General features: G+C 41.5%; 2 protein-coding genes across 6 annotated transcripts in view; both read left to right on the forward strand.

Annotated features, from left to right (window-relative positions):
- LOC116316301 (ral guanine nucleotide dissociation stimulator) overlaps positions 1–8,713 on the forward strand; it is a 58,479-nt gene extending 49,766 nt beyond the window's left edge. For all 5 annotated transcript variants that reach the window (XM_039620568.1, XM_039620567.1, XM_039620565.1 and 2 more), the window contains exons 10-18: positions 162–248; positions 364–396; positions 500–621; positions 1,310–1,405; positions 1,489–1,693; positions 2,593–2,667; positions 3,065–3,331; positions 3,455–3,569; positions 3,906–8,713. In XM_039620568.1, coding sequence (XP_039476502.1) covers positions 162–248; positions 364–396; positions 500–621; positions 1,310–1,405; positions 1,489–1,693; positions 2,593–2,667; positions 3,065–3,331; positions 3,455–3,569; positions 3,906–4,081 — 1,176 coding nt within the window. In that variant the 3' untranslated portion in view covers positions 4,082–8,713. The remainder of the gene's footprint in view (positions 1–161; positions 249–363; positions 397–499; positions 622–1,309; positions 1,406–1,488; positions 1,694–2,592; positions 2,668–3,064; positions 3,332–3,454; positions 3,570–3,905) is intronic.
- A 1,483-nt stretch (positions 8,714–10,196) lies between these two features.
- Positions 10,197–19,475, forward strand: smarcb1a (SWI/SNF related, matrix associated, actin dependent regulator of chromatin, subfamily b, member 1a). The gene is made up of 9 exons (XM_031734869.2): positions 10,197–10,335; positions 13,556–13,667; positions 14,151–14,280; positions 15,055–15,192; positions 15,851–15,978; positions 16,064–16,230; positions 16,314–16,504; positions 18,244–18,375; positions 18,993–19,475. Exons 1-9 carry the CDS (start codon positions 10,252–10,254, stop codon positions 19,030–19,032), a joined length of 1,122 nt encoding a protein of 373 aa, XP_031590729.1. The 5' UTR covers positions 10,197–10,251; the 3' UTR covers positions 19,033–19,475.
- The last annotated feature ends 1 nt before the right edge of the window (position 19,476 follows it).

Consider the following 19,476-nt stretch of genomic DNA (forward strand, 5'->3'; position numbering starts at 1 on the left):
TCAACAAGCAGTGATTAGCTTAAACTTCTGCAGCAGTTTGCAGGGCTACTTACTGATGAAAATCAAATTTTTCCTGCAGCGCTGGTTTAAATAACTCTGTTCTAGAGAAATGGTCACTTGCACTCTACCTGCATGTTCATCTCCACTTATTCCGTAAACAGGGAGTGATGCAGGGGACGATCCCTTACCTGGGGACTTTCTTGACGGACCTGGTGATGATGGACACTGCCATGAAGGATTACACTGAGGTCAGACGTCTGATGGAAGTCGTTACCGTGATGATTTTTGGATTTTAAACCCTCTTCCTGGGTTCGTATTTTTTATTTTCTATCACTGCTAATAATTTCTTTTCTTCTTTTTCAGGGTGGTCTGATTAACTTCGAGAAGAGAAGAAAGGTGAATTATTTATTTTTGTCTGTTTGAAATCATCATCAAAAATAATCTGCCAGTCCGAATCCCAAAATCAAACCCTTTTTTCTGCTCTGCCCTCTTGTTGCAGGAGTTTGAGGTGATCGCTCAGATCAAACTGCTCCAGCTGGCCTCCAACAACTACAATTTCACTCAGGACAGCCACTTCAGGGAGTGGTTCGCCGGCGTGGACAAATACAGCGAGGCAGAGAGGTCAGTCATTATGCTTCTCCCTCTGTCTCTGACCCCTGAGGAAAGCAGGAAATCTGGCTGTTGTTTTGATGGTGGTTGGATATCTGCAGTCATCCTTTAATTCTGACAGTGAAAAGGGGAATTTAACAAAACTTGGTGCTGTGCTTTAAAAAAACTATATATATATATAAACCCTCAGGTTTTGGCAGGAACACATGAAATATTCACATGTTCTGAGATTTTTAGGAGTTTATGAAATGATTCACAGCACTGGCTGCCAGCATGAAGCGTGGGTTATTCAGTTTGTCCTCAGTTTTGCCGTCAGGATTAAAATATCTGTGCGTTTTGATGAAAATGGTGAGGAGAAAATATCATTTTCAATAATATTAAAAGGTTTTCTTCAAAAAAAATAATGCTGATGCTGGTGGTCAGAGGAGGCGGTGAGGGGTTTGAAATAATACAAAACCATTAAAAATGACAGAATTATTCATGGAAGTATTCTATGATTGCAGTAGTGGTGAAATCCACCAAATTGACAAATCTGCAGCTGAGGTGGAATGACCCATTCTTACTAACTTTAGCTCAGATTTTCTGAGTGTTATCAGTGCTAACAGTGTTGTCCTATCTCATCCTTGAGTTTATGTTGTCTTTACCATCTTTGAATTCACATTTTCTCTCTTGCCGTTCTGACTCCCTCCTGTTCCCGCAGCTACAATCTCTCCTGTGAGATCGAGCCTCTGTCAGAGTCGGCGAGCAACACGCTCCGAGGCAAGAAGAACGGAGGAATCATGAAGCGCTGGAGCGAGTAAGTCGCAGCGTTAATACCATTGTTTAAACTTGACCATCAGCCTTATTTTCGTAACCCTCCTGTTACGGTGTCATCTGCAGCCGACAGTTGACGGAGGCCGGTTGCAGCAGCGCCGCAGGCTCTCACTCCAAGTCCTTCGACCACTCGCACTACAGGCCGTACCAAGGAGGAGGGGGGGACAGCGGCGACGCTCTCAGCGTCACCTCTGTCAGCTCGAGCGGATCAGACCTGGAGGATGTGAACGCCAGCTTCCTGTCAGACTCACCGGAGGGACACGAGAGAAAGGTAGAAAAAGCTGCACATAGTGTTTTCTGCCACATTGTAAAACACGTGACAGCCACTTTTAAGCAGCTGTTGGTGAGGAGGGAAAAAAACAACAGTGGTTCTGCTGGGAATGTTTCCTCATGTTTGAAGTCTTTACTTTGAGGATAAAACTTGAAAGAAGGACTCAAATGGAGGACATGAAGCAGGCTGAATAAAAAAGGCGAGCCTTTATTGGACAATGTTCACTGCTACAAACTACAAGAAAAGTTCAGCGGGGAAAACAAAACCGAAATTCAAAACAGGGCAGAAGGAGCGTCAGATAATGAAGGGCAAACACACACAAAACAAAAGGAAATAAAGACAAGGAAACACTTTAGACAATGGAAAAATGTAAACACAAGAAAGAATATCAGTAAAATCAAAAAAGAGACCAAAACACACGGAAACTGAACAGAAAACCAGGCCTGGGTGGGACCTGTAGTCATTTGTACTGAAATCATGTGACACTGTGAATACATCAAGGTTTAGCCTTCAAAAACAAGACAATATGAACTCTAGGAACGCTCGGTTTGACTTCACTGCTGAATTTCTACAAACATGAGTAAGAGTAGCCCACGCTGCCCTCTGGTGATCACTCACAGTTACAACAAATAGACGTGAGTTCCACAGGACTCTGTGTTATACTTAGAAAACCTCCCAGCGCACAGCCACACTGGGAACTTAAGTCCTTAAGTCACAGGGATTACTCACAGAGCACATTTGTTCCCACCTAAAGTTCAGTTTATTTGAGCGTGATCTCAGGATCTGTGTCCTGTGTGGAGAAAAATCATGGCTGTCAACGTCTCCTACCCGATCGTGTCAGAGTGGTCTGAGGCCGTGCGATGACTGGTTCTGTTTTGTTTTTCTTTGTCCTCCTCCAGACGTCGACTCCTTCGGTGAAACTAACTGTCTCAGCACTGGGGAGAGAAGCTCCAGCTGCAGATACAACCTCAACGGTAACGGCTGCTATGTTTTTCTGTTCATTTCACACTGAAAACCTGAAATGGCTTGGATGACTGTCTGCAAACCACCATTTGGACTTTGGTTGAGAGGGTGGGGTGCTCGATTTAGAAAGCTGCAAACCTGCTCAGTAATAATTGTCCAATAATAATTACCTTTGTGATTCCCCTTATTATTAAGAAGGAAATTAGCTACAGATGCCAGAATTGCTTACTGTAGCTGTAAACATGTTCATGTAAAGTTGGAAACTTTAACATGAAGCGTTGATGGGGATTGACTCGCTTTTGGAGCCTCAAGTGGTCATCAGAGGAACTGCATGAGTTTTTTATTTCTTCAGTATTGGCTTCATTTTTCAGCCTCTCCCTCTAACCTCTCCCTCCGATGACCTTTCAGTTCTGGGAATGTACGTCTCTGTCGTCTCTGGACACGTCCGGGATGGGCTCCAGCTCTGGTTCAGCCTCCGGCTCCAGCACCGCCTCCTCCTCCTCCGTCTCCTCCTCCACCCCGATGTCGGCCTCGCGCTCACACAAACGCTCGGTGTCGGCGGTGTCGAACTACTCGACTCTGTCGCTGCCGTTGTACAACCAGCAGGTGGACGACTGCTGCATCATCAGGGTCAGCCTGGACGTGGAGAACGGGAACATGTATAAGAGCATCCTGGTGAGGGCAGAAAAACAGCTTTCAGGCTTTTTAAGAGGCAGTGAAGTCAGAGTTTTCTCTGTGTGTAAAGTGTTGGTTAATAGTTAGGAACAGATGTGTGTTGATGTTCTGTCTGCGATTCAGGTGACGAGTCAGGACAAGACTCCGGTGGTGATCAGGAAGGCCATGATCAAACACAACCTGGAGCGAGAGAAGACCGAGGACTACGAACTCATGCAGAAAATCTCTGAGGACAAAGGTGATCATTTCTTTGTTTCATGTATTTATTATTGGTTTTTAACAGTGAATTTAATATTACGCTGCTTTTATGATACAAGTTCCTTATGCACAGTGAAAACTTCCATAAAAATATGAGAGAGTAATTAATATTATACATGTAACTGTATGTGTTTTGTCTTAATTGTTGTTAATTTAAAATGAATTTAATGGCCGATGTGTTGACTTGCATATATTTACAGTTTCTCATGTGGTGAAGGATAAAGAATTGATTTTCTTTCATGTCCCCTGAGAATAACACTGCTTAAACTCGTTAATCACCACGTGTTGCCTCTCTCTTTCTGACCTCGTCCTGCAGAGCTCCGGATCCCGGACAACGCCAACGTCTTCTACGCCATGAACTCCACTGCCAACTATGACTTTGTGCTGAAAAAGCGCGGCTTGGCACGGCCCGTGCGGGCCAAGAACGTGGCCAGTTCGACGCTGCCTCGCATGAAACAGAAGGGACTGAAAATCGCCAAAGGGATTTTCTGAGGAGACTTCCTCTCTCCTCCTCCTCCTCCTCCACTCACCCTCTTCCTCCTCCTCGATCACCTTCTCTGGCCTCCACTCGTCAGCTTCTGCTCAGGTGCTTGAGTTTTTGTTCAGACAAAAACTGGACATGCAAGAGGAGGAACGACCAAGCGCACCTTCCTGAGGACTAATGGGAAGCAGAGGAGCACCTTAACACTTAACTGTCGCGTCGTCGGGACCCTGAGAGGACGTTAAAAGGCTGAAGGACACGTTTGTGGGGGGAACAAACGAGGCGTGTTGGCTGCTTCAGCCGGCTCATGGAAAAGCATCGGATCTCCCGGTCCTTTTACGTTTCGTTTACAGCTGTTTACATCTTAACATCAGTTGGTCAGATGAGTCGTTTCTGCACCTTCGACAAAAACACTTTTTTTTCTTTTCTGTTTTTTTAAACCATGTGGCAGCGCCTCATCCCTGTGTGATCACTCTGCGGTCTTCATGCTCGCACCCTCCTGCGTGGAGCGAACACTAACGGACAGAAAGGTGTCTGAATGTGATTCTACTTTTTCAGGGAGCTTTTGTTTCGAGCGCACCGCCGCCACCGCTTTCGCCCCGGTGGTCCCTGATGTCGACAGTGCCTGCAGGACTGCAGCACTTGAAGGTTTCGCTGTCCGCCGCCTCAGCATTTTAACACCAGCGACGCTGACGTGGGCGTGGAGCGATCTGGACTCTTTAAACTCCTGAACGCTGCCATGTTACACATACACAAAAATAAAAGGTCACGTGGCCTGAAACAGAGACGTGGTGTCAAAACCAGTGGGCACAGCCATGAATCACATGCCACTGTTTTCTTTTTTTTTATTATCATTATTATTATTATTATTGTTGTTAATTAATGAATCGTAACCACTACATGGAGAAGGATGCAGCAGAGTGGGACAGAAACATGAGCTGAGAACAAGACACACAAAAACTGAGTGTATATATCGATTAACACCATCTGCGCAGTATATTCTTTTCAAACGGACCACGAGATTTTGTTAACAGACTTTGTTCTTTTCTCTTTGTACATTTGTTTGCATCTCTCTCTTTGATATGGTGCTGCTACTTATCTTTCTGAAGACGTCATAATGAGCTGCACCTCACGTTTTTGTTTTTTTCTCTTCCTCCTGACCGCCAGCCGCCATGTAGGAACACAGAAACGTCTGAGGCTTGGCCAACATGGCGGCTTGGCTTTCATATCCATCAGTTTCCAAATGTGCCATGACGGGCCAGGTGAGCGCTGCATCTTTGGTTTTTACGTGTCTGTGATGGCAGCAGAGTCTTTCCTCTCTGGGCTCTAACTAACAGTTCATGTGGGGCAAAAGTAGATTTGGATGATTTTTAGGTTCTCTGTTCCTGTTAGCGTACAGAAGAGCTCCTGAATGTTTCGTGCGTAGGCACCCAGGCGAAGGATAGTGACGCTGCCAGACTGAACACGGGGGAACAAGCTCTTCTCTTTACGCTCTCTGTTTCTTTAGAGGTAAAAATCCAACCTTAAACACACTCAGCGCTGTTTTTTTAACAAGCAGTTTTTGGTGACTTGCTTCAGATATTTGTGGTTGGTATTTCCTTCATTTCTGCAGGTGCTAAATGACAAAATTAATGTGGCTTAACACAGAACATTTGCCAGATCTAATAAAAAGCGGTGCAGAGGTGCTAAACATAAACTGTATACTAAAGATGGACATACCCACTGTAACGTGCCATCAGTAGCAGGGGGTGAATCAGCTGAGCAACTAAGAGACACCCTCATAGGCTAGGGAATGACAACCACTTCTAATGGGGACCATGGTTTCCAAAGACTTACACAATATTGTATTCACTAATACTTGAATCTAACAATTGAGACCATAAACTTAAGAGGAAACTGTTTCCTGATGTGTGTGGTCATTTTCTGTAATAGAAGTCTCTTTGCAGCTGCAGGCGTCGCCCCCTGCTGGCCATTAGATACATTGAAGGCTTAAAGGACCTTGAAGGACACCAAAGTATGTCTGTCTTCTTTCACACTAGTGAAAAGAAAACATCAAAATCTGTTGCAAAGCATTCTGGGAAGTGGAGGAAATGGGAAATTTAAAAAAAAAAGATAAGTCACCAGAAACACACTAAAATCTGAGGTTGGACTTTTTCCTGATGTGTTATTCATATCACCACAACAACAAAACATCTGGCCTGTGCTGCGACCATGTTTTGCCTTTTTTGTTGTTTTTGTTTGTTTTTTCATCTGCATGAAGGTCACTTACAAACGATCAAATGAATGAAACGCCCATTTAAAAAAAAGAAAAAAGAAAGAGCGATAGCAATATGGTGACGATCAGCTGGAGGCACGGCGTCCGGCTGTCGTGGGTGTTGTTTGTTACCGCTGTGGCGTGAAATCCTTCGCTGTTGAACACTGTGACCTTCGACCCTTTCACTCTGCCCTCTCTGCCTGTTGATCGGCGCGTCCTGTCGAGCACTGTGAACCCAAATGTCTCATTCCCTTCTAATGATGTCGTAGTGAACATCCGCCCTTTGCTCATTGCTCAGGCGAGCAGCAAAGGCGGCAGGCTTGACCCTACATGTGCCAAAAAACAAAAAAAAACATGTAAAGACAGAAAAAGGTTGAACAAACGGGTCCTCTGCCTTTTCACAGTTTGTTTGTTTACTGTTGTTTTCTAGAAGAAAAAAAGGGGAGAACACTATGGAAAAAAAAATGTGTGGACCCATTTCCCTGTGGAGACTGTTGTCCGAGAAACTTGAAGCAGACGTGTTTGTCAGGCGCTGACGTAAAAACTGCACTTTCATGAAAATGTTTTTCATGTTTTAAAATCTTTGTTTGGCATGTCTGAATCTTTTATTCCAACCAAACATCACGGGCTGGATTACATGACGTGTCACACCGGACTTTGAGATCGTTTGACCAATTTCTAGTAATGAAAACAGCTACAAAACAGGCATTTCTATACGAGTGAAATTTGGTCAGCCTCAAGTGGCCAATAAAGGAACTGCAGTTTTGCCACTTTTGGAATAAGTTTAACTTTTTCTTTCATCTAAGCAGTTTGTAACTTGCAGAGGACCCGCTAACACTTTATTAGTGAGTTGACCTGGCCTCAAGTTTGAAGTCTTACCCTCTTTAGCCTCAACTTTCTAGAGGAAAATAGTACACACAGCTTCTTCTAAAACCAAAACTAGCAACATATATTTGAATATTCCACTTGTAGACTGTGTCTGATGGCATTTTCATGTGTTACATGGCCTCAACTCAGCATAGTCACAGCAGCATCTGTTCTTTTTTACCTCATGCTGTTGGGATTTCTATCCATTCTCTTCCGGTTATCTATCAGGGTCGCTGGAGCCTATCGCAGCTAACATAGAGGGGGAGGCGGGGTACACCCTTGTCAGGTCGCCAGTTTGTTGGCTAACAGATAGATAGTCATTGACGCTCACAGTCGCACCTACAGCCAATTTAGAGACACCAATTAACTGAACATGCAAACAGTGGGAGGAAGCCAGAGTACCCGTAGAGAGGCCACGGAGACACAGGGTCTGGCCGGTCAGTGGATTCGAACCCAGGACCTTGTTGCTGTGAGGCAATGGTGCTAACCAACATCTTGTTGTGACATCATCCAAGCCAATCAGTGCAGCGTCCAGCCTTTTACCTTCCTCTTTACACAACAGGACCTTGAAAATTTCACGCTATCTCTGTGAAAATAGTTTTATTGTCTCCTACATGTCACTAATTGATTACATAAATATAAATAAGAGAACAAATCTGACAAAAAAAGTCATTTTTATAAACAACAACACTGTGTTATACCCACTAGTTGTCTTACTGTCAACATCTTTCACTGAAAAGATCAAAACATCCAAGCGTTAGTCTGCTTCTCAACCATTTCCCCCTTACTTCACATAAATCCACATTTGGCTGACAGTAAACAAAACAGAACATCCCCAGCCTTAGAGTTTCACTTTTCCAAACGTGACCTGAATGCAGCATCAGTTCCTTCTTTGTACTGTTTGGTTGGAACAAAAACTTTCACACTTTGAGTCCTGTTTTTTCTGGATGTTTGGAGTAATCGGAAAGCAGGTTTTCTGCAGCAGCTCCATCTCTTTGTGTAAGCGCGCGGACCTTTGGGACAAACTTCCTGACCCTGCGAGCGTTTCTGTGCTGGTGAGGTTGACGTGATGGACCAGTCTGTGTGTCGTCGTAGCCCGTGCTGACAGTGACATACCTTTTTGTGATTTGACCTGATTCTGTGCGAGTTTGAACAAAAAAAAAGAAAAAAGGCTGCGTTTACAAGGAGAACAAATACACCACACCAGCTGGTTTCCAGTTTGTTGTGTGTGTATGTGTGTGTGTCTATTTTTATTTTTTCATTTTGTTCCCTGAACTGTGCTCGGGTGCCATTTCCCATTTTAACAAAAAGATTTCAGAACTTTTTCTAACTGCTTCTTTGTTTTACTTTCCCCAAGAACACGAAACCTGTGTAGAAAACAGAAACTGTCCTTGATTGTCTTTGTTTATTTATTAATTTGTATATAAAGATTTTGTTTTGCATTGTACATTCTCTCCTTTCTTGGTTATAGATTAATATATTCATGTATATATGAATAAACATTAAGTTTATAAAAGTAAAAGGACTTTCTGTTTCTCTTTTGTGCTTATTTTAAGGAGAACTTCTATAAACTTTCATGATTTTTTTGTTTTGTTTTTTAAAACAGTACATCCTTGGTCGATTTTTAGGTATTGGAACATAAAACTGATCTGGCCCTTACTGGGTATTAAACTTGAGGTAAATACAGCTTTTGATGACCAACATATTACATCATGTCAAATTCTATTTAACAATAATAAAGCCAAAATCCAGAAACACTGTCTGGAAAAACAAAGCACATCCTATTGTTCAGTAACTTGTAGAACCACCTGTAGCAGCGATAACTTTGGCTACGTTCACACTGCAGGCGAAAGCGCATCAAATCCGATTTTTTCAACCCTATGCGACCCGTATCCGATCTTGGTATGACAGTGTGAACGGCACAAATCCGATATTTTCAAATCCGATCTGGGTCACTTTCGTATGTGGTACTGAATCCAAAGCGACTGCTGTTTGAACGGTCATGTCGCATTAAATCCGTCTTTTACGTCACTGACACAAGACAGACGCCAATTATCAGCGCCGGAGAAGCGCCCGATAGGACATCGCGAACGATTTCCTACCATCCGGTGAAACTGTTGGGAAGACAACGTTGGAGAAATGTGAACATTTTATTTTTACTGTATTTTCTGCAGATTCTGACAGAAATCTGCAACTATCCTTTGAAGCACCGCTCCTCTAAAACAGCAAAAAGGATCATTATTAGGTCATCTACATTATTATGTAAATAACAAAATAACTTAAAGCAAAAATCTGGAAACATAAAGTCCGAAGTCTTTATATTAAGGGCAATCAGTCAAACAATATTGTTTGCTCTGGGTCTACACAGAGCGAGTTGTGTGTGACATCTTTTGCGCATGCGGGTGCTTTGAGCGTTCACACTGGAGAGCGTTTGATGTTGCATTTTATGTGTAGTGTGAACAAGCAGACAAAAAAATCGGATTTGATCAAAAAAAAATCGGATTTGAGCATTAAGACCTGCAGTGTGAACGTAGCCTAAGGGGCCCAGGGCCTGTGGCAGCAAAACTAGCCTAAATCATCAGCCCTCCATCACCATGCTGACAGCTAGTATGAGGTGTTTGTGTCTTCTTTGGCATTGTGTTGAGACCATTGACTGTAGAAAACAATGGTTGAGACACACCTGAGTGCTTTCTACATGTGTCACCTCAAACTGGAAATCACGGACCGATGTCATAAAGCTGTTTAGCACACTCTAAAATGCTAAACATGTGCTCCTGTGTAAGATATGATTAGTAGCATGTAAAATCATATTTAGGGTCTTCTTTTGTATTGCAGCATTTTCATAGCATTTCAATGGAGTATTATTTCATTTATTTTTGTTTTTTTGGGGGGGGGGATGATTTGCGATGCGGTGACACCTAAATTGTTTAGGTGTCAACTGGTTCACTAAACATAAAAAATTTCACGCTCGACGCGTATGTTCTACGTCATCTAACAGGGACAGAACGAGCTCGTCGTCGCGTGCGCCTGCGCAGTGGCACAGAGCTTTGTTATTTCAGTATGGCGCTGAGCAAAACGTTTGGACAAAAACCGGTAAAATTTCAGCTCGAGGAGGATGGAGACTATTACATGATCGGATCGGAGGTTAGTATTTAACGTGTTCGAGAGTCTGTTGTTGTAAATATTTACGTGTTTGAACGGATAATGCCTCGTTTAATCTGGTGACTAATCAGTTAGCTTAGCCTAGCATAGTTTAGCTAACGACGCCAGTAGCGCTGAAGCTCATTCATTGATTTCAGATCTGTTGCTAAATAATTTGGAACCTTACCACCGGGGAAGAAAGTCCACCGTTGTTCTGGTGCTTCAGATTGACATTTAACTTGAAAACCTGCACCCGGATGCTTGCTCGGTTTCTGCTCCTGAACTGCTAGTAATTAGCCGGGTAGTTAGCGGTGTTTAATATAACAAAAGACATAATTTTACTCGATTTGTATCGTTTCTGAGCCTGTAATTCAAAATGGCTTATCACCTGGCACTTCAGTGTTCTTACCGGTTTGTTGGTCTGTTGGGAGTTACGTAGCTTAAATGAACGTCGCACCGTTGTAAAATTGTAGGGCTCATTATTGGCAGGGCAGGTGTTCTCCAGTACTTTCCTACATTCTACCTTTTGGGCTTTTACTAGAAACATCTTCATGAACAGTTAAAAGTTTATTTTGGAAGCTTAGGATTCTTCTGCATTCATGAAACTAGCAGCACTTCACTGGCCTTTAAAACCACGTTTTTATAATATGCACATTGTGGGTTGATCCCTAAAAACCTCAATAGAACTTTTTAATATTACCTTGACGTGAATTCTCGTTAGAGCTAACCAAAAATTTGTCATAAACAGGGCAAAAAGTGAGCTGCACACATACTCTTATTCTAAATTTCAGGTGTTGTTGATTAGAAAAGAGCTGCCACACGGACAGGGGTGTGTGTGTGTGTGTGTGTGTGTGTGTGTGTGTGTGTGTGTGTGTGCATTTAGCATTTAAAAACAACACATAATCTATTTTTTGACCAAAGAATTAAATATTTGGCGCTTAACTGACACCTGATTTGGTGCCGCCGTTATTAAAATTTAGTAAACATCAGTCCGATGTGTGGCTTTGAGACAATTTGGGTTTGTTCTTTGATACTTTACGGCAGCAATTATTTGATTTTTCAGGTATAGACACCTTTAAGCCTTAAGTAACATGTTATCTCAACATCATTTGAAGGTGCACTACAAAATGAGATTTGATTAGTGTTGTCTGTTCGGCTTCAAGCCGGATTATTTAGCATCAGGAAGTGATGCTTTTCTTTTTACCTGGCTAGATCACCATGGTAACTTAACACTGAACACACAACCTGCTCCAATGCTTACTGATGCGCCTCATTCACCAGTAACATGTGTATATAAATGTTCTTGCTTTCTGTACAGAATGAGTTTATGAAACCTGCACGGCAATATTTAAAGGTGTAGATTCTACACTAAGCACATCCTTTGATTATTGTGCTCTTGAGCAATGTTTTTCAAGGTTTCCCATATGTCTTTGCTGGTCTGGTTTTTGTAATAAGAAATATCTTATTAAACAAAAGACAGAAATAAGACAAGTCAAATAAGACAGTAAATCATAGTCCTGATTGAATTTAATATTTAAATATTTAGGGATCATGACAGTTTGTTGACTAAAGTGACAGAATGGTATCGTCATTTCATTTAATGATTGCCTTTCACAGTTAGAATCAGAGAGACTTTATTAATCCCAGGGGGAAATCGAGTTGTCATAGCAGCATACATACAACAGCCTTAACGCAATTTATAATAAACGAAGTGTAGAAATGGAGATATTAATAGATAAATATAGAGATGTCGGTATAATAATGTAGGTAATATAAACATAATAAAAATATACATATAATTATAAAAGGACATAAATGTGTGTGCAAATATATGTCATGGTGTACAAAATTAACAAAGTGCCATGAGGTGTGTTTAATCCTGTTCTGCATGTGTGGATCTGACACAAGTGGATGAATTAGTCTAATAGCGGCAGGAAGGAATGACCTCGTGTAACGTTCCCTCAGACAGCGAGGTTGAAGGAATCTGTTGCTGAAATATTTGTGTTTATCAAACCAATACTGTCTCTGTTATGTCTCAAAAGGTTGATTCTGTTCATCTGTACGTAGTGTTTTCAGTTGGAGAAACGTTTGGTCACTCATCCAATTGACTTCTTCAGTCTCAGCTGACTGCAGGTTTCCTCAACCTTATAAACAGTACATATGCACAATAACTGAAACCAGCCCACTCAATGAACAATGGGCTGTGAAGTGAGTGACGAAACATTTCTCCCACTGAAAACGCTACATCCAGATGAACAGAATCAACCTTTTGGTATCTACTTACCTGGATGATTGAGCATGCATCAAGACAGTCTCTGTTATCTGTTCCTCTGTTAGCCATTAGCCAACATATTATCGGTTAATTTAACAATGGGACGCCAGATCCTATCTGGCGTCCACATATGTGGACATCACATTTTGGGTTGTCTAGACTAAAATACTAAGTTTTGCTCTACAAGGGCCTGATATCCACTTACGAGGACGTTAGACTGCCACTGTTCTATCGAAATTTAAAGTGAATGTCGTCATATGTTGTTCCCTTTTTGCTCAGAAACAAAAATCAGGTAAAAAAAAAAAAAAAATCACGTAATTCTTTGTTTTTACATTCATCAGGTCCCAATCAGCCCAAATAGCAAAGAGAAATTAAAAATGCATGCAATGAAGGAGTTCGGATTTTAGGAGGTTAAATTATTTTTATTGCAAAAAGTGTTTTAGTTGTCAATATCTTATTTTGTATCACCATCTTGCTGCCTTCTTGTGTTTTACACCTTCTTTTAGGTTCACACAGAAATGAGCAAATTCCTGTTTATAAACAAACGAACAAAAAAAGATCTGTAGAAGGAGGAAACATGCCATTACAAATCCCAATAACATATATATACACCTCAGTATTATGCAGATTGAGAGCATGATTATTTCTACCTGTGGTTTCTGGTTGGAGAATAAATCGACACAGTCCATTTCCTGCTGCTATATTTACTTTTGCACTCTTCAGCAATAATGAGGCCTGAATCTCTTTTGGTTTGGCTTTACTCTGGCATATGAACAACCTGAAGACACCTATATGGAATATATTCCCCACAAAAAGTATAAAATATACAAAATACACTCTACATTTAAAAAAAACAAACATTTTTTTTAATAGTAAGAAATTACCTACATGTGAGAACTTTTCATTGAGATTCTCTTCATGATCTCCTTGTCCGTGTCTTTGTTTGTCCAGGTGGGAAACTACCTTCGCATGTTTAGAGGCTCCTTGTATAAAAGGTACCCGTCATTATGGAGAAAACTGGCGTCGGTAGAAGAACGAAAGAAAATCGTGGAGTCATCACACGGTCAGTAGAGAACAGCTCTGTTTCCTCTGAGGGTCTTTCCAGAATTGTACAGAAATTGCTTGCAGTCCAGCAGGGGGCACTGAAGAGGTAGAACAAAGAGTCGGAGTCAACAAAGCTAAACTTCTGCTTACATTTTATTTTATTCTCACAGCACTCATAATGTGTCTAAACTGAAATAAAGTGACACTTATGTCATTTAATTTTTCTTGCATTGAAGGTGATTTTGCCCACAAAAGGATTTATGACAGGACCAGTAACCTTGATGGTGACAGTTTTCCAACAATAACTCATTTAAATGTCAGATGTGTTCATGTTCATCTGTTTGTTTTTGCAGAATTACAGATTTTATTCTTTTTTTATTTACAGATGTGGTGAAGGTTACATAATCTGACGCATCGTTTTATTTGTTCCACTCAATCTCACCTTCAGTCCATTGGCTGCTGCTTCTTTGCTGATTTGAACGACCTCTTTCTTCTCATTCAGATCATGGCTACACTCAGCTGGCCACCAGCGTGACCCTGCTGAAGGCTTCTGAGGTCGAGGAGATCCTTGAAGGAAATGACGAAAAGTACAAAGCGGTTTCTATCAGCACTGAGCCCCCCGCCTACCTCAGGTACCCCCATTACTTATAAAATTTACAAAACAGGACAACATCCCCAAAATGTGTGTCATTATAATTTTAATGATTTATTTGTTAGAGATGAGAGATCTGTTTTCAGTCATGTAGATAATAACACAAAAATATAGATTATATTTTGGGTGAATCGTGTGGACATAAATACATAAATGTGTAAATAGCACCTTAATATTTATTAAGGAAACAACAAACAACTGCATTAAAAGAGGAGAGGAGAGAGGTCCAGTTCATAGACTACAGTTATCAGAGATGAAACCTTACAAACAGGAGGAGAAAGTATCCGGAGAGACCAAGAACACTGGCTGTAAACATGCTAGCTTATTCTTTTAACATGATAATCCTTTGACTGACTCACTTTTGAAGCCATCCTAAAGTGGCTGTCAGAGTTGGTGCTGGCACTTTTGTCATATTAGCTTCATTTTTTTCACCACTGGTTTTTGCTGCATTTTTATAAAGACGTGCTGCACCAGGTATGCTGATCCACTTCTGAAGCTGTGCTCTTACAGAGTTTCTTACACCCTCCTCCTGCCTCAACCCTGCAGATAAGAAAATGTAGTCAACAAGGAGCTAGAGCTGTCATTTGTTTTGTCTGCTAAAAGGCCTCAAGGACAGTCGAGTCCTAAAGCTCCATTTAGGCTAACCCTTTCCAGGCCTCCCGGATAGGAGTCAATTCCAGAGAGTCCATTAAATACATAACATCGCACTTTATTTACTTTAGATCCTAATCTCTCTGTGTTTGTCTCCCACCAGGGAACAGAAGGCAAAGAGGAACAGTCAGTGGGTTCCCACGCTGCCCAACAGTTCCCATCATCTGGACGCCGTGCCCTGCTCGACCACCATCAACCGCAGCCGACTGGGCCGGGACAAGAAGAGGACCTTCCCCCTGTGGTGAGCATTGAGCTGCTGGAGAGACTGAAGAGCATTTAGCAGTGCAGTGCACGAAAGTCAACACACATTTTCTCCAATAGAATATGCTATACTGTAGGGTCTCTGGCTAAAGTTTCTACGTTTTAATAATAATAATGGGCTTCCTTCTTAATATCTTTGATTGTATCTGTCAAATACAGGTCATCTAAAAAGGAACATAAATAAACAGAAATAAATAATTGTGAGACAGATTAAAACTGATTTTAAATAATGTATTCCCAATAATGTGAAAACATGCATTTCTTTTTATTTTTGGTACATCGACTTGTGCTGATTGATGAAAAGAGCAACACACCTTCTCTTTTAGCATGGATAAAGAAGGGTGATTTTTCTGTTTAAAGTTTTGTTATATTCAATGAAAAAGTTTTCTTATTTTAATGTCTGTTATTTATGAATAATTTCTAATAATATTGAATTTGCATCTTCAGTGCTAGATGTTGTTGCACACAGAAGCCGATCTAACGAACTAAATTTTAGAGCAAAGACTAACTTACAGATAAAAGTTTCATGTTTAAAAATAAAATAAATTCTATCACTTATATCTTTCAGACCATCCGGATATTTAACTGTTGATTTTTTTTGTTATAATTTCTTATTTCTTGTGGTTGTTCTTTCCCAGCTTTGATGACCACGATCCAGCAGTGATCCATGAAAATGCCACTCAGTCTGAGGTCCTCGTTCCGATCCGCCTGGACATGGAGATTGAAGGGCAGAAGCTCAGGGATGCTTTCACCTGGAATATGAACGGTAACGTCACCACATCCTCTCAGCTTGGAAATTTAGTAAGTCAGCACGAGACTATAAACTTGTTCTCCTTTCCTGGAATTTACAGAGAAGCTCATTTCACCCGAGATGTTCGCTGAGATCCTGTGTGACGACTTGGACCTCAACCCGCTGGCCTTCGTCCCCGCCATCGCCTCCGCCATCCGACAGCAGATTGAGTCTTATCCGACAGACAGCCTCCTGGAGGACCAGACGGACCAGAGGGTGATCATCAAGGTGATGCTCACTCCACGTAAACTGACATGTTCATACCTGTAGCACAGAAAAGTTTACCCAGTCTTCTTCTCCCCTTGTTCCAGCTTAACATCCACGTTGGGAACATCTCTCTGGTCGACCAGTTTGAGTGGGACATGTCTGAGAGGGAGAACTCTCCAGAGAAGTTTGCCCTGAAGCTTTGCTCTGAGCTCGGCCTCGGCGGGGAGTTTGTCACCACCATCGCCTACAGCATCCGCGGTCAGCTGAGCTGGCACCAGAGGACGTACGCCTTCAGGTACGGGATCACAGAGGCAGTCTAAGCAAGGCGAGAAAGCAACAGAAGATTTGTTGGAGAAATAATCAATCCACATTAATCAATCAATCCACAGTAATACCAAAACTATCTAAAAGTTTGATAAAATGCTTTTAATCTGCTGAACATTATGGATCCGTGAGCTGATCATGTGAGGTGTTTCATTACAGAGCTTTCATTGAAAACTAAATGTTCTAAACTCCAATTCACCCAACTTGGATTTAAAGATGATTTCAATCCACTTTAGGAGATAAGGATATGCCTTTCTTTACTTATGAATTACTTACAGCACCCCGAGGTGTGTATAAGTATCCCCTGTAAGGCTTCAGACTGATCAAAACTCTGTTTCATGGCTTTTTATTTTACTCTTGACTCTGTATGATGTCAGTACCAGATAAACAAGGGGGTATTTTAAAATGTGACTCATGCAAAGCTGCTGTAGTTAAGTCAAAGAATAAAAATATAGAGGTGGAAATGTGCAGAATGGGTCTCCTTTAAAAAAAGAAAACAAAAAATAAAACGCAATATAAGGCTTAAAAGACTATAGTGTGCTGATAAAACGGGACCTTTCCTTAAAAATGTAATTGGTATGTAATTTAATACAATTTATGGAAACACAATAACATGCTGGTATACTGTGTTACAGGCTGTAGTGTCATTTTATGACCTCTTGACAGTTAAATTTCCTTAAATCCAGATGAGCAGTGAACAAAATTCCCCAAACACTGACACGTGAAATTGAGGACTTCTTTGATAATGTGGTATCCAGGCTACCTGCAGCTCGTGGCCAAAATGTGTGTGTACCCTTTCAACAGTGTTATTTCGTGCAGTTGAATGCTAGGAAACTCTGCACAGCAACGATGTGCACTTACTGGATGAGTTTAGGCGAATTCATGACTTATCATTTTTACAAGTATTACATTTATTTTCTGATATTTGAAAGTCTTCAGTTAAACTCTGAACTTGCAGAAACCCTGAGCAGCAGATAGTGTTGAAATTTTTGGGTGTGTGTGTTTGCTGTTGGTGCTGTAGCCATCTGGCTGCGACCTTTGACCGGACAGGAGTGGAAGGGTTTTGAATTCGGGTGTCTTCGGGTGGGTGCGTTTCCTCTGCCCTCGGCTGAAATGTCGCCGCCTGTCTGCTGCCGTCAGACGAGAAGTGATGAAATGTTTGAAACCCAGACGGCAGCGCTGATCTCTGTCACAGCTGGACTTCAGCTGTGGAAGAACTACTTTAGGACCGTTTGTTTTGCTGCTTCTTTCATGGCAACAAAGAGTGATTGATGAAGTGTTTTCACTGCAAACAGTGCAAAGAAAAGTCACACTGAACAGAGTTCAGCATCAGGGAGTGTGGTAACGAGCTGCTTCTGCCAGCGTTTGCTCACAACGGCGGTCAACAGCTACAAAAACATGAGTTCAGGCCGTTTCTGTGCCTCAGCTTCTCACGCTTGTTTCTACATCAGTTTTCGACTTCTTGTGATGTTTTTAAAATATCTGCAAAGTCAGGAATGTTATTTGTTTCATGATCAAAAACATGACAAACATCGTAGTTGCAGAAAACTGTATTTAGTTGGTGTAACGGAGACTGTGTCCGGTACTCATCTTTGAACCTCATGACTGGAAAACATTTAAACTCAATGACCTCACCGACTGAGCTGCAGCAGGAAGCGGTCGTTGTAGTAAAGGAAACTGAATTAAAGTCTGTTGGTTTTTCTTTTGCAGTGAAAACCCGCTGCCCACAGTGGAGATAGCAATCAGAAACACAGGTGATGCTGACCAGTGGTGCCCCCTGCTGGAGACGCTGACAGACGCAGAGATGGAGAAGAAGATCAGAGATCAGGACAGAAACACAAGGTGGGTGCCGCCTGTTATTTTAAATCATTATTTGATTAGCTGGAGAGGAAGAAAGGAAAAAAAAAAAAAAAAAGTCAGCTGATAAACTGAATCAAAGAAACTCCAGGACATGGATGACTGATCCAACCTCATCAAGTGAAAACGAGACATCACTACATCCGATAGTTACAGATAGATACATCAGATAACGCTGGCCAGCATCAGCCTGAACAAACGCACCTCAGGGATCGATTAAACCAAGACACCAAATGATCCCGAGAGGAATCAGAAGTCCTGATGTTGAGTTTTTCCATTAAAACTTAGCAAAGGTTAAATGCTAGTATTTATTTATTTCTTTTTTACATTTTAACTTTGAAATGTTAAGAATATCTTGCAGTCGTTTACAGTCCCAGCTTTTAATGGTGGTTTCTTACATGAATACAAGGTCGATTTAGCCCTCAACTTTGTCTCTGAGTGACTTGCTTGAAAAACTTTTCACCGATGGTTGAATTTCAGCCAAATTATTCTAAATGTGAATATTTTATTTCTCTGTTTTGAGGAGAGAAAAAAAAGTGTGGATTAAACAAAAACCCTTTTTGGATGCCTCCACTGATGCACTGTTCTTCTTTGCTCCACAGGCGAATGAGGCGACTCGCGAACACGGCTCCTGCGTGGTAAACAAAGCAGCACTGGTGCCCCCTACTGGAACGGCGCTCATACCATTGCGGTATGACATCATCTCGGTTGGCAACATCGGCCATGAAGAAGCTCCTCCGTCACAGGATGGAGGGTTTTCCTGCTCTGCCTGGACCTCCGTCAGCTGTTCCCCATGTTGTTGTTACTTTTTATGATTAATATTGATATTCTGTTCAGTTTGGACCCTGGTAGGAAATTCGCCTCCTTTGTTTCCCTTTTGACACGTGGAGAAGCTGCTCTCTCACTTTGACCACTGACTGTCTTTACCTGACCACAGAGGGAGGAAAACACACACACCCCACCAGTCTCAGATAATATATTATGTTGTGTTTGCTGTCTTTTTTTGTACATTTTAATAATTCTTAAAAAATAGTAATAAAAAAAGACAAAAAACAATAAAGCACTTGGTATTCTGTTTAGTTTAAC

The sequence above is a fragment of the Oreochromis aureus genome, linkage group 12, assembly GCF_013358895.1.
Source record: "Oreochromis aureus strain Israel breed Guangdong linkage group 12, ZZ_aureus, whole genome shotgun sequence".
NCBI classification, from domain to species: domain Eukaryota; kingdom Metazoa; phylum Chordata; class Actinopteri; order Cichliformes; family Cichlidae; genus Oreochromis; species Oreochromis aureus.